Below are 15,558 nucleotides of genomic sequence, written 5' to 3' on the forward strand. Positions count from 1 at the left end.
GCTTTATGAGAACTGTAAAAATAAAGTCAGAGCTTTGATGAAGTTTGTGAATTTTGTAGTAAAGACATGGTTGGAAAGCAATAGGAAAAAGCAGAGATTTTTAAAACAAGGATAACAACTGTGGAAAGAACATATAAGGAATCTAGTACTGGCTTATAAGGAATAAACTACCCTGATTGAGTGTGAGCAAAGCAGGCTCCTATCTCAGAAATAGGGTGGATGGTATCAGCTCAGAGAAGGAAATGCTAGATGTAACAAAAAAGGAAGGGAGAGAGCAGGCTGAAAGGGGAAGACTTGTTTATAGCATTCTTTCAGGAGACAGTATGTTTTATATGCAAGTGACATTTTACTTAAAAGGTGTTTAAAAGTTCCTTGGAAAATCCTGACCAATTTACAAGAGGACTTCTCATGCCTGGTATGGGGGTTTTGTTATAAGATTTCTGGCTCTTGGAGGGAGCATTGTCAGCCCAGATGGAAAAACTTCATTTAAACTATCTAGGTATATTGATACACTGAGTTATGTGTAGTATAGGTATTTTCAGGCAGATAGTTGTTTTATGATTCCTTATGGATTTTTCAGATACCTTTACTGTTACTTTACCCTCCTCCCTTTGTATTTTTCTCCTTTGCTAATCAAAGACCCTGTGTTTCTTATTTTCTCTATCATATCACTATAAAATGCTAATCCACTCGGCACTGTTCCCTAATTCCTTTACACTAGTGATAGTTGCTTTTTACTTTCCTGGCTTCTGCAGACTTCAGGGTATGTACTCACACCTGAAATTTGGAGCTGGGAGCCTCTAAGGAGAGAAAACATGGAACATTTATCTTTGTGGGTCTGGGATGCCTCACTCAATATGATTGTCTTCTAATTCTATTCATTTACCTGCAAAGTTCATCTTTTTATTTACGGCGGAATAGTGTTCCATAGTACATATGTACCATATTTCATTATCCATTCTTCAGCTGAAGGACATTTAAGTTGTTTCCATTTCCTAGGTATGGTGAATAAAGCAGCAATGAACATGGCTGAACAAGTATCTGTGAAGTGTGATGTCCTTTGGGCTTCATGATCCTCCATGGAGTGGGGAGGAGTTCATGAGTCCCCTCCCCTAACTGAGGAGCTACGGCTTCTGGGGGAGAGAAGGTCAGTTCTCTTTAAGAGTGTGGCTGCTGGTAAGCCAACTGTGCTCCAATGGGTGGTCCAACACCCATAATCATATGGGTAGTACAAATTGGATTTAGTGGACCATTAAAAAAATAGATCATGAAGTTGAGATAGGTGGAGTTGGACCTAGTAGGAGTTAAGGGGTGAAGGAGAGGGAAGAAAAGCCATTTTAATATTTATACGGAAGCACAAAAGATTCTAAATAACCCAAACAATCATAATCAGAAAAATGATTCCATATATTACAATATTTGGTATTTTCTTTTGTATATATCCCAAGGAAATAAAATCAGTATATTAAATAGAAAAGAATGCAATGAAAGATATTCTCAAAGAATGCAGATATTATGTTTAAATAGAAACTTATACATGAAGACCTAGCCACTGCAATTATAGCCACTTACTTGTTATGTGTGTTATAAATCTCATCGTCACTGAAGATGATCTCAAAGTTGTTTACTTTTAGACATTATATTTCAAATAAAAAAGAAACTTCCAGCATGATTGAGTTCTCATAATAGCCCACTGTGAGCTTTCCCTTTGGATTACCTCAAAGCTTCCTAGGCATAAGTATGTTACAGTAGCAGTCTGAGATTTACTACATTAATCAATGTCTGTCAAACAGATGAAGGTATATATGAGCTTAAAACTTTATAACCTGTGATGGTTAATGCTGTTTGTCAGTTTCTTGAGATTTAGAACCATCAGAAAAAAACCTCTGGACATTTCCGTGAAGGTGTTTCTAGAGTGGCCTGAGGTAGGAGATCCACTCTGTAGATTAGGGAGGAGTCCACCATTCTATGGGATGGGTCCCAGACTCAGAAAAAGAAGGAAGTGAGCTGAGGACCAGGATTCACCTCATGTTCTTGCCACCATGCCTCCGTGCTATGACCACCTGTCCTCTCCAACTGAATCGAAATAAACTCTTCCTTGAGTACTTTTTTGGGCACTTTGCCACAACAACAAAAGAAAATAATACATAACTCAAATTAAGTAGGTTCACTGCCATTAAACTATTATAGGGTAAAATTTTTAAATTTTTTTCTTGGGGGGGGCAGTGTCTCATTTAGCCCAGCTGGCCTGAAACTCTGTAGTATGTTATCTAGTAAGACCTTGAACCTCTGGTCTTGCCTCAACCTCCCTAGTGCTGAGATGACAGGTGTACACCAAACACCACTCCCAGTTTTTGTAGTGCGGGGGTTTGAACTCAAGAGCTTGTGTATGCCTACTCAACAAGCTACTGTCTGAGCCGTATCCTTAGTCGTGTGTGTGTGTGTGTGTGTGTGTGTGTGTGTGTGTGTGTAGGGTTCACAAATTGATTACTAAAATATTTATGTGTATCCTAGATGACCAGCTGACTTCAGTAGTCTTGAGTTTCCCATAAATTTCTTCCTTCTAGCATAAATCATAGCATTAATGTTTTAAAGTACATTTCTATTATTTGAAAAGGTTATAAATGAACACTGAATCAGAAACAGTTATAGTAAAAAATAAAATATTAATAGAAAATAAAACTTCTGTGTCCTTCACTTCCAATCATATATCTTTGGTTATTTACACCCTTCCCTTTAGAGCTGTCTTTGGTCACTTTAGTTTTATTTCCAAAACTAGTAGGTTCAGACTTCTTTTTTTTAGTGATAGTTACAATTTATTGATTAGGTGAGACCCAGTGTTTGCCTCAATATGCCAAAGCCATCAAAATTTTCTTAGTTGTGTTTTTATCTCTGGGCCCTTATATATAACACCTTTTAAATTTGGAATAAGGTCTACTTCATCTATCACTTTAGATTGTACTTTATATAGCTTTTTAAAAATTAGTATATGAAACAGTGATTTCAATATGGAATTTTCATATATATTTTAACTCATTAATCTTCCTTTCTACTGTCCTTACCCATTCCCCCTCTTGAAACTCTGCTTCCCTATCCCAAGTAGCCCTCCCTTCTTCCATAGATGTGTCCTTTTAAAAATTATTTTACTTTTAAATTGTGTGTGTGTGTGTGTGTGTGTGTGTGTGCATGTGAGTGTGTGTGTTCATATGAGTGTGGGTATGTGATGTGAGTGTGCATGTGTTCATGTGAATGTGGTTGCCTGTGAAAGCCAGAGACATTGGATCTCCCTAGAAAAGAATAACGGACCCTGGGAACCCAACTTCGATTCTCTGTGAGAGCAGTACTTGCTGAGCCAATCTCTTCAGCCCTAGTATATGTATCCTATTTGCCTCTGCCTACAACCCTTTTAAGATTCTTTTTTTTCCTCTTTTGTTATTGCCTTTCTAGTTTCATGACCTAGTAACCCTTCACAAATATTCATTCATATATGTACGTTTCGGATATGAAATGTGAGAAAGCATGCAGTATTTATCTGAATCTGGGGCACTTTGAACACAACAATTTCTCAATATATCTATTTTCCTGCAAAAGTCACAATGTTATTTTTCTTCATAACTGAATAAAATGTCATTGTATGTATGCACCTTATTTCATTTCCCTTCATGTAATGTTGACAGAAATTCACGCTGTTTCCATTTGCTAGTGACCCTGCATGATATAGCAATATGTGGATGCACAAATGTCTCTGTGGGAGCACTTGCAGTTTTTATACGTACTTAGGAGTGGTGGGGCTGGATCAGAAGGTGGTTTTGCTTTACTCATTTTTGTTTGTTTTAGTTGCTATGAGAAACATCTGTATTGATATCCACAATGGCTACACCAGTTTCCATTTCCACCATATCCTCTTTCATCATATCCTTGCTAGCTGGACAGCTATTCTGACTGGGATAAAATTGGATCTCTACATAGATTTTATCAACATTCTCCTTATAACTAAAAATGTTGAACAATTAAAAAATGCTTAGCAGCCATTTAAAGGTAAACTTAAAATTTAAAGGTAAATTTCTTCTTTTGAGAAATATTTTTAGGCCATTAGCTCATTTGTTGATTGGAAATTTGATTTCTTTTTTCAGATATTGCTTGATTGTATTTATTTGCTTGTTATTTGTGTCAGTTGGAGTCAGTGATTTAATCTCTAGTAAATAAGTCTGTGAAAGATGTCTGTAACTTATCCCTCATTCCTTTCCCTAGTGATGCTTTCTGTGCTGTTCAATAATAGAGAGCAGAGGCCTTCAATAGGAACTATACTTTAATTGCACAGTTCTGACTATAGTGGAGATGGTGCCTATCTCTCAGAAGGCTTTTCCAATACTGTGGGATATCTCTTTACTTTGTTGATAATTTCCTTTGCAGCAAAGAAGAAGATTTAAATTTCATAAATTCTACTTCCCAGTTCCTGGGGTTATTTCCTGTGTTCTTGGAGTTCTTTACAGAGAGTTCTTGCCTATACCTGTATCTTAAAAGTGTTTCTCTTTGCCTCAACCGGTGTACACACACACACACACACACACACACACACACACACACACACAGTAAAATATGTATTTAGTTTGCCTAGCACCATTAATTGAATAGTCTTTTCCAGTGTGTGCTTCTGATATTTTTGCCAGAGATTAGGTGTGTCCCTTTTTTCTTCCTCTTGTCTGGAGAAGACTCAGAGCATGATGTGTTGTTTTAGAAGAGTTTGAGCATGCAGGAGACAGTGAGCACTCTTGTCTCTTACCAGATCTGAGATGAAATGTTAGCTGTTTCTTTTCCACTTACTACAATTATTTTGGCTTTTATGTTTGCTGTATACAACTTTTGTTACATGTATTATTTTCCTTGTATTTTTAGTTTCCTCAGGATTTTATTCATAAAAGAACACTGACCTTCATCAAATGCTCTTCCCGCATCTAATCAGATGATCCTGTGATTTATCTACTTTTAATATGTATACCTATATAACATATTAAATGTACTGATCTGTGTATGTTGAATTAATTTTCTATCCCTAAGATGAAACTAATTTGGCTATGAAATATAATTCTCTTAAAATGTTCTTGAATTTGGTACCTAAGTATTGTATTCAGAATTTTTGCATCTATATTCATCAGGGGAAATGATCTAAAGTTTTCTTTCTTAGTTGTATCACCAGCATGATTTGGTATCAGAGAAATAACGGTTTTGTAGAATGAGTTCCAGAACATTCCTTTCCTTTTTGCTTTGTGAAATATTTTGAAAAGTACTGTTAGCAGGTCATTTGTTATTTGTTTGTTTCGTTGTTCTTTGTTTTGTTGTTTTTTTCAATACAGGGTTTCTGTGTTTAACAGTCCTGGCTGTCCTGGAACTTGCTCTCTAGACTAGGATGGCCTTAAACTTGCAGAGATCCGCCTGCCTCTGCCTCTCAAGTGCTGGGATTAAAGGTGTTTACCCAGCTAGTAGGTTATTCTAAAAGTGTGCTAGAGCTCAGCAGTGAATCGGTCTTACATTTTTCTTTGTGAAGAGGTGTTTAATCACCACTTCTAACACAGTTTGTTATAGGATTAAAAAGTTGATATCATCTTGATTTAATTTTATTAGGCTGCATATATCTATGAGTTGGTTAATTTCTTCCAAATATTTCAACCTATTGGAATATAAGCTTCCCAAGTTTTCCCTAATATTCCTGTGGATTTTATTAGGGTCTGCTGTAACAATTTCCATTTTATATCTAATTTTGTTGTTTTTGGTATTTTTTTCTCCTTTGGTTAGTTTGTTTGGTTAGAGGTTTGTCAATCATCTTTATCTTTCAAATTACCAGCTTTTTGAGTCTATGTATCGTGATTTTATTCTCTATCTCATTATTTTGCCTTGTTAGTTATTATTGCTTGCCATCTGCTACATTTGTTTGGTGTTTTTACTTTTCTAAAACCCTGAAGTGGATCATTAGATTATTTATTTGAGATCACTGTGATCCTTACACCAGACTCTTCAAGTCCTTACACCACCATTGTAACAAACAGCATGCCTGACTTCAGAACACTGTGTGAATGAGGTGGATGAATAAACAATAACTACAATAATAAAATGGTCCTCGTCAAAGATAGGCACAGACTAGTTGTGAATACATTAAGAGTACACTAGACTTAATTGTGAGCTAACGGGAAAAGAAGTTAAGCCAGTATGGGCTCTTCCAATGGATTTACCCAGGTCCCAGTAGGAAAGAAGAGGGAGCTTCCCTGTTCTCAGTTTAGAGAAGCCTGTCACAATGAACCAGACAACAAAGGAAGTGACCCACCTTCTTCCTTAAGAAGAAAGAGAAAAAAGAAACCTATTTTCCCTTTCTAGGTCAAACAGCAGAGTCTAGAAGCCACTTTTATTCACAGCCTAATTTTCACTGTTTAGGAGGACGTATAGAACTTGATCATTAAGTACTTGAGGAAAACATGGTTTAATCTGGAGAGATGGTTCAGCAGTTAGGAGCACCCACTGCTCTTGCAGAGGACTGAGTGCAGTTCCCAACAGCAACATGGAATAGCATACAATGACCTGGGATATGACACCTCAGCAGATAAGTACATATACCCATACACAAACACATACACATACACAAGATTTAAAATGAAATATATATTTCAAAAAGTTCTCTGGATTAATTGAAAACCAGGAGATACCCCGGGTGGGGGGGGCTGGAAATGAAACACAAGGCCTTAAACACGCTAGGCAAGTGTTCTACCTACTCCAAGTCACATCCCAAGACCATGTAACCCCTTGAGAGCACACTCACTCCATATACTCCACCAAAATTTTCATTCTAGTATCTCTTTTAGTTACACTGCTCAAGGTTTTTGTGGCAGTATTAACTATAATTGTTTATACTTAGCTTAAATAAAAACAACCAACAATTAAGGAAGTTTTGTTTGTTCCCAGTCTCAGGATGAGCCTCTTCCAAGTATTCAGAGAGCCTTGCTATCAACTATCAACTTTTCTTCTGCTCCCTGCTATTGGTTTTCTTTTTCTTTTTTCCTTTTACTTTAGTGATCATGTTTTGACTGTTAGTCTATGCTCCTAAAGTTGTAAGACTCAACTAGTATTGTTAAATGAAGGCGACTCACCTTTCTCCCTGCTGTAGTACCTTCTTAAATAAGTTGCCTTTGCTTTTGTGCTCTCTCAATCAACTATGTCATGAAAGGGCATGAGCAGAAATGTGAAGGTGAACCTGAACCTGACCTTCACAAGCACTCTGGCCTAGAGGCACCTACAGAGCTGTCAACCTCTTTCAGACTTGTGAAGACATGCACAGAAATAACTTAAGCTGCCACATTCCTCTGTGGCCACTGTACAACCTAGCTTTTGGGAAAACAGCGCAAGAGATATTCAAACTAGAATATCAATAGCCATTAATAATTTGAATATTTCTTTAAAAATGTGTTAAGCAACTCAACTAAATCACATAATATAGCATTAATATCGTTGCGGTTTTTATTTGTTTTCACTTTCCCACATATACAAATTGTAGGTTCAAAACTATGACTCCATTAGTCAAAACTTTTTTGTTTGTTTGTTTTTTGAGACAGGGTTTCTCTGTGTAGCTTTGGAGCCTATCCTGGCACAGTCTGGCCTGGAATTCACAGAGAGCCACACCTGCCTCTGCCTCTGCCTCCTGAGTGCTGGAATTAAAGGAGTGCGCCAACAATGCCTAGCCATTAGTCAAAACTCTTAACCCATCTAAGGCCATTGTCTCCAGTCTGAACAGCAATGCTTTTTAGAAAGTTTGCAAGAAATCTTCATGTTTGGTCTTTGAGCTTTTGACAGTACTTGGGAAATGGCAGTTAACAAATCATCTGTATTTTCTTTTTTAAAAATATTAATTAGAAAGAAGATTGTTTTACATGTTAATCCCTTGTCCCTCTCCCTCCCTTCCTCCCCTGCCCCCCCCAACTAATACCCTACCTATCCCATACCCTATCTGCTCCCCATGGAGGGCTTTGCCCTCCATGGGGGACCTTCAAAGTCTGTCATATCCTTTGGGATAGGGCCTAGGCCCACCCCCTTGTGTCTAGGCTCAGGGAGTATCCCTCCATGTGGGATGGGCTCTCAGAGTCCATTTCTATGCTAGGGATAAGTACTGATCCACTGCAAGGGGCCCCATAGATTTTTCAAGGTCTCCTCACTGACACCCATGTCTGTGGGGTCTGGATCAGTCCCATGCTGGTCATGCTCAGTATGAATGATTTTATATGACACAGTCCTTTCTATCTTACTATATAAAGATTACTATCAGACATTTGACTTTTTAAACTCATGAGGACAGGAGAACAACATCACGTATCAGTATTAGAAGGCCAGAAGTATGGCTTAGGAACTTGCTTTTATATTATAAAAAGCAAGGTTCTGAATACTCATCACTTGATGTCATGTAGTTACACTAGTATAAACACTAGTATATTTAAATTCACACATTCAAACTTATACATTCTAAATATTCATCATTTGATGTTACGTGGTAACTAATACTCATATTTAAATATTTAAGTTAATACATACAAGCTTATATAGAAGCCACCAAATAATTTTTTATTCTAAGAACTAAAAACAGAAAAAGGATATTAATGTTTTCCAAAAGGACACCAAATATCCACTGCTCTTTATTAAGTAACAGATCAGTGTATTTTCTTATCCCATCAAAAGTCTCCCCAGTAGCCACCTCCTACTTCAAGTTTCTGTTTCTCATCAGTAGACTCACAAAACAGAAGAGGAAGACCACAGACAGGGAAGATATTTGTATATTTTAAAACAACATGCATATCATGTATTTCCAGCAAAAAAGAAAAATGAACCTTCTGGGTCAGGAGAGATCACTTACCTGCTGCTCCTGCACTCTAGCAGCACCAAGTTCTGACAGTGACACAGTGAGCTTTTCTTGCTGCTCTGATAGGTACTTCTGGTAGAGACTCAGAAGTTCTTGACATTCTCTATACTGTAGCTGAAGAGGTGAGATTTCAAATTAAGGAGAAAAACTGGCTCACACACAGATTCCAATTAACAAAACAAAGATAGAAATACCACAATATTTGGTCAGAGGCAGTGAGTATGGAGTCATCAGATAAAAACAGTCCATGTGTCTAATCATGAAGCAATAATTTTAATGAGAAAGTAGCACGGACCATCCCAGTGAAGAGACATTTCTCTTAGTTCTTTGTAGAACTATCCAAAGGAACTCCTATCACATTATATAAACAGCAAAGCAGGGCATACAGTACATGCCTGTAATCCTAGCATTCAGGAGGTTGAGGCATCCTATTGAGAATCATGAGTTCAAGGATGGACTGGGCAGACACAGGAAAGGAAAGGGGAGGTGAAGTAGAGGGGAGAGGAGGGGAAGAGAAGAGAAGAAGAGAAGAGAAGAGAAGAAGAGAAGAGAAGAGAAGAGAAGAGAAGAGAAGAGAAGAGAAGAGAAGGAGAAGGAGAAGGAGAAGGAGAAGGAGAAAGAGAAAGAGAAAGAGGGAAATTAAAAATAAAAGAAACCAATGATATAAATTTAAGAGTTAAAACTATAAAACCCTCACAAGTGTATCTTTGTGACCTTGGAGTAAGACACTGCAAAACACACACACACACACACACACACACACACACACACACACACACCCACACACACACACACCTCAAAATTAAAGACCTTGAAAACCTTTAGATGATAAAAGATTAATATTCAGAATATATAAACAGCTCATACAACTCAACATAAACAATACTAATCTAATTTTTAAAACTGGCAAATGCTCTAAGGCAATCTGCAAAAAGATATACATAGATGACCAAGAAGTAGAAGATGCTAACCACAACTGGCTATTGGGGAAAGGTAAATCAAAAGCACAAGGAGAAAGGACTTTATGTCCAGCAGGACAGCCTTAATCAAAGACTCATGATGGCAAGTCTAACAAGGATATGCTCAAGTGGGACCTTCCAGTCTAAAGGCACACAAATGTACTGCTACTCTGAAAGAAAAATTGTAGTATTTTTAAAAGGAAATTTACTATGTAACCCATTAGATCTCTTTATCCAAGAAAAAAATTAAAAATCATAAACAAAAACTCATACATGGCATCTTCAGAGAAGCCCTGTTCATAGTAGTTTAGAAGCAACAAGAGCCTAAATGTCCATCAACTTATCAACAGAGTAATATCTATAAAACGGAACATCTTTTGGCAATAAAATAAATGAGGGATTGGTATATGCTACAAACCTTGAAAATATTATGTCATGAAAAAGAGTACTGACACAAGGAATATATATCATAAGCATTTATTTACTTTTATGAGAAGTCAAGAATAGGTCAAGTCCATTTAGACATGGAAGTAGATTGGTGGTTGCTTCAGACTGGTAGAGAGGAACTGGGGAAATGGGTGCAGGTGTGGGAAAAGATTTTGGAGTGAGATGATGGCAGTGTTGATACTCTGGGAAATGTTCAAAACCATTCAATTATACACTTGAAAATGTAATATTTTATGTAAATAGTATCTTAATAATTAGTGTCTATTTTATACATTGAGTTCCTAACTCTATCAAACATAAAGGGATTATTCTTTGAACTTTTTTCTTGTTTTGCATATTAATAATCACATCACTAACACCATCACCAGGAGTTTCCTGCCCATGTATGTTCTTCCAGGTGTAGAGAACATGGCAACCTATCCTGTGGTGCCTTTTTCACAGCTCCTAGCAGATGAAGAAAGCTAGAGGTAAAAGCACTAGGTCAGAAAAGGTCCAATTTCAAAGGTCAGGCACCTCCCAGGTACTTAATGTTGTTATTATTTTGTTCTAGGTTCCTGTTCCCTCAGATCATTTCTGAATCTCCCTTTCAGCACTAACTTAAGTATGCTGTTGGCGTAAGAATTACTGTCCAATGGGATTATTCTGTACATATACTTCTATACAAGATCATCATGATTAAGAGTAGGGATAATATTTCTTAAATGTCAAAAATTATAACTAGTTTCAATATTCCTTAACATTTTCATAACCTAATCATTGCTTCTGGGCAGATTCCTGTTCTAATAACTTTTGCCAATCATAACTGCATAAATAGCCAACTGCTTCATTATTCTGGTTATTAACCTTTAAAAAAAGGAGCCCAAGATGGCTTATAGGAGAGGACTGGCTCACAGTGAAAGGCCAGGTCACTAAGCTTATAGAATACATTAATTCCAAGAGCTTATTGAATACTTACTGTCTGAAACAATACCAGTAATAACAGAGCAGAGTAGTGATCTAAATAAGCTAATAGTTTCTAATATCAATCTATGTTGGATTTCTATGGTTTTACATTTCGTGTGTGTATGTGTGTGTGTGTGTGTGTGTGTGTGTGTGTGTGTGTGTGTGTGTGTGTGTGTGTGTAAGCTCCAAGAGACATGAATATGTGGTCCCAAGGAGTTTGTGACAGCTATTATGAATATAAGAAGTTTTTATTCTAGCTGCTACCATAAGCAATAATGTTTATAATAGGTAAACGTCTGGTCACAGGACACGGATTTGATTCTAGAAAAAACAAGTACAATTCCACAGATTACAAGTTAATGTGAGCATTTGAGACAAGTTATAGACATTAAATACATGCTATGTGGCAGTATGGTGGTTTGAATGAAAATAGCCCCCACAGACTTGTAGGGAATGCCACTATTAGAAGGTATGGCTGTGCTGAAGTAGGTGTGGTTTTGTTGGAGGAATTGCATCATTAGGAGGTGGGCTTTAAGGTCTCAAATACTCAAGCCAGGTCTAGTGTGACATTCATTTCCTGTTGCCTGCTGATCTGAATGTACAACTGTCAGCTTCTTCTCCAGCACCATGTCTGCCTGCACACTCCCATGCTTCCACCATAACAATGATGGACTAAATGTCTGAAACTGTAAGCCAGCCCCACTTGTATTTTGTAAGCAGCAGAATATAAAATTACAGTCTTTTATTTTTTAAATATCTTTCTTGGTTTTATCAGATTTCAGAATGACCCCATATTTTCTTTCTCCCTAACACAGTGAGACTTTAACACTGTACCTGGTGTGAGATCTTAGGAAAATGTAAGCAAAATTATTTTCTTCAATGAAGGGAGGACTTACTCTTGGTCATGTAACAGAAAAGGACGTACTAGATATAGGAGATCAAACCTGAGAAAAGGTGTACACCAAACCATGAAGCAAATGGACATGCTGTGGTAGGTCCAATTACCATTTAAGAAGTGAGAAAAGCAACCAGTTCCCTCAGCCTGGGCTGAAGAAAGAAGCCTTCAAGAACGAACTACATCAGTATTAACTTGTATTGAGTAAGATCACACTGAAATTGAAACAACTAAACCAATCAGCTGAAGAGGCTGCAGGAAATGATCATTTCACACAGCAAAAAGACAACATGAAAATGTACCACAGAGAAAAGTAAAATGAAGCATCCAAATAGAATGAATATGGTGGCAGATGCAGACCAGATGACCTAGCAGGCTGCCAAACAGAGATTGTGACGAACTGGAAGACTCTCTCTGGTCCAGCAAAATTCACTACCATCACCCACCTTAGCCTCTAGTCTGATGTTGTGAATACTACTTGATCTGGACCGAGTATCTGCCTTAATACAGAGACACCTTTGCGTGAAGGGAAAATGTTGATCATAAAAGGAGAAACCAGGCAGAATAGCCAAGAATTGCTTTACTTCAGCCAGACAACATAGAAAAAACTGCAACCCCCTTGGACTTCTGAGAACCCATCCACCTTCTTTCCCCAGGGGTGATTCTACAAAAGAGAAGTGAAGGCCAGAATCTGAATTTCCACCTTCCCCTTCTACCCCTTCCCCTGTGCTTATGATCATCACTGGAAACTCCATGGGAAAAAAGAAGCTTCACTCCATCAAGCATTAATAAGGTATTCCTGTTTGTGAGAGTAGGCTAGGAAGCTAATCGGTACTGTTTCAGCTGCCAGTGGAAGCCATCAGGGAAGTTTCTGCCCTCATCAGGTGGGTAATTTCTACAGGAGACTACACTTCCATCCTCACCCAGCAATAATGAGGTGTTCACTTTCAAGTGCCAAGGAAAGTCTAGTAAGGACCCTGAATTTTCACCACAATCTTAATGCAATGAAGTGGAACCTTTTCTTCCCCCTCTTGGGTGATACCAGAAAACATCTATTAAAAGAGGATTAAAATAGGACTTTATAACACAATACTCCAATTTTCCAGAACACAACTGATCACATGCCACACCAAGAGCCAAGAAATATCAATTCAATGAGAAAAGAAAATCAACAGATGTCAATACTGAAATAACCTAGATGCTGGATAAGAATTTTGTTTCTTGCAAAGGACTTTAAACTGGTAATCCTGAAATGTTTCAATGTGTATGGCTTTAAACAAATGAAAAATTAGAATGTCTCAGAAAATAAACATCAGATACAGAAAAATCAAGTTGAAAACTTGAAACTGAAAATTATACAATCAAAATAAAATGCCCACTGCATGGGCTCAACAGAATAAAAGACATGGATGGAGAAATTAATGAAGTTGAAAATACAATACACAACACACCTTCTGAGCAGCAGAGAGAAAACAGATGGAAAAGGAAAATAAACAGAGCCTAAAGACTATGGCAACATAACAAAAGATTCATCCGAGTGCCACTCTAATACAAGAAAAAGAATGTATTAGATATAGGAGAAGGTGGGGATGAAAAAGCATTCAAAGATCTATCAGAAAATTCACTCTCCTTTTCCAAATGTTGAACAAACCTTGAACAGAATTAACTCCCAGAAATCCATGCCAAGAATCATCATTGTCAAATTCTGAGCCCAAAAGACAGGAATTGGGGGAAAGGAAGTGGGGGAGGGGGAAGAGGAAAAATCATCTTGAAAGCAGTGCAGAGGTAGGACCCCAAAGGGAAAATGGTAAATTATAGGGGTTCTCATCACAAAACACAGACATCAATGGACAAGAGCACGTTTTTTCCGCCAGGTACTCAAAAGAAAGAATTGCTGCTCCAGATTTGTATATTCAGCAAATATAGCCTTCTGACATGAAGAAATCAAGAAATTCTCAAATGAAAGACAACTACAAGAATCCACTGTCATCTAGTCTAAATGGCCAATGAGGACTCTAAGCAGGAAGGAAATGATAAAGAGCTGAATTTTAAAGTATCAGGGAGGAATAAAAACAAAAGGAGTACAACTACAGACAGACAAAGCTACTTGCTTTGAGTTTTGTAAATTATATGTGACACACAAAACATGTAAAAAATTAACATTGAAAGATGAAAACAAACAAACAAACAAACCCCTGAACCTTAAACTGAAACAACCTATGAGAGAAATAAACGACTATAGGCAGAGTAACTGGGTGTGCATGGGTGGAGATCAGATAGCAACTTGCAGGAGTTGGATCATTATTTCCATTATGTTACCCTGAGAATTGAACTCAGATCACCAAGCTTGGTAGCAGATGCCCCAGCCAGCTGAACTATCTAGCCAGTCCCTACATATCTCAATACATTATTACCTCACATCGGGGTATCTGCTCAGTGTTAAATAAGTGTCAATAGGTGACTGTCCATCTATGTTCCTCTTCTAGCTTCAGTTTATCCCAACTTTGACCTCAGTAACTTCAGGCTACTGGCCTACAACTAACTACATGTACTCTTAGCACAGCCCTCTTCAAACAATGGTTCCCCTTTTACAATGTCAATCTACATCTCTCTATTATCACGAAAACTCTCAACAGATTAACACACATCCCAGTCTCTATTTCTGTATTTCCAATTGAACATGTTTTCCTAGCCTTGGTCTATTTAAACCATATCTTTAAAAGCATTTTCTAATTTCAAAATGTTCCAATTTGATTCAATTTCTATCTTACTTGCTAGTCATTTACTCCTTCTTCAAAGGACCATTCCTAGCCACTGGCCCATTCCTGCTGCTTCTGCTTACTCACTCTTCTTTCTTAAATCTCAGTGACTGGCTTCCTTCCAAGTATACATCACCAAATGCAGAAATTCTCTTCTACCGTCTAGAACCTATCCAGTTACATAAGTAAAAATGACCTTTTACTCTTCAATAGTTTCAGGCTCAATATATATGCTAGTGATCTCCAAATTTCTATTTCTTAAGGATCCAAGAAAGTAGCATGACATTCAATAGTGTCATTGAATAGGGACTCCTACCACTCCATAGTGGTAGGAGTACAGTATAGTACAGTATACAAACATATATGGCAAAATAGATTTTATAAAATGCACATAAGACAATTCTCTAATCATTTCAACCTTCAGTTTCTCAGATCAATTTCAAATAAAAATGTTTCTTTTACTTTAAATTTAAAATGCTGATGTTCAAACAGTTTACATATCCTGTTTAGAGCATCATCATATTATTATTAAATAAACTCACTTCATAAAGTATTAATAATAGCTTCATTGGAAAGAAACATGAAACTCACTTTTGTGGAGAATAATATCTCATGGTTAATTTCTGACTTGATTACTCTTTGATATAAATCAAAAATGATGTA

The 15,558-nt window shown here is 37.2% G+C and overlaps 1 protein-coding gene across 5 annotated transcripts in view; it reads right to left on the bottom strand.

Annotated features, from left to right (window-relative positions):
- Nucleotides 1–15,558, bottom strand: part of Kiaa1328 (KIAA1328 ortholog) — a 276,897-nt gene that overhangs the window by 153,543 nt on the left and 107,796 nt on the right. For all 5 annotated transcript variants that reach the window (XR_004768371.1, XM_035440239.1, XM_035440240.1 and 2 more), the window contains one exon: nucleotides 8,888–9,015. Coding sequence is in view for 4 of the 5 variants with exons in the window: in XM_035440239.1 (XP_035296130.1) it covers nucleotides 8,888–9,015 (128 nt within the window). In the remaining variant the exon portion in view is untranslated. The remainder of the gene's footprint in view (nucleotides 1–8,887; nucleotides 9,016–15,558) is intronic.

This window comes from Cricetulus griseus, chromosome 2, assembly GCF_003668045.3.
Source record: "Cricetulus griseus strain 17A/GY chromosome 2, alternate assembly CriGri-PICRH-1.0, whole genome shotgun sequence".
Lineage (NCBI taxonomy): Eukaryota > Metazoa > Chordata > Mammalia > Rodentia > Cricetidae > Cricetulus > Cricetulus griseus.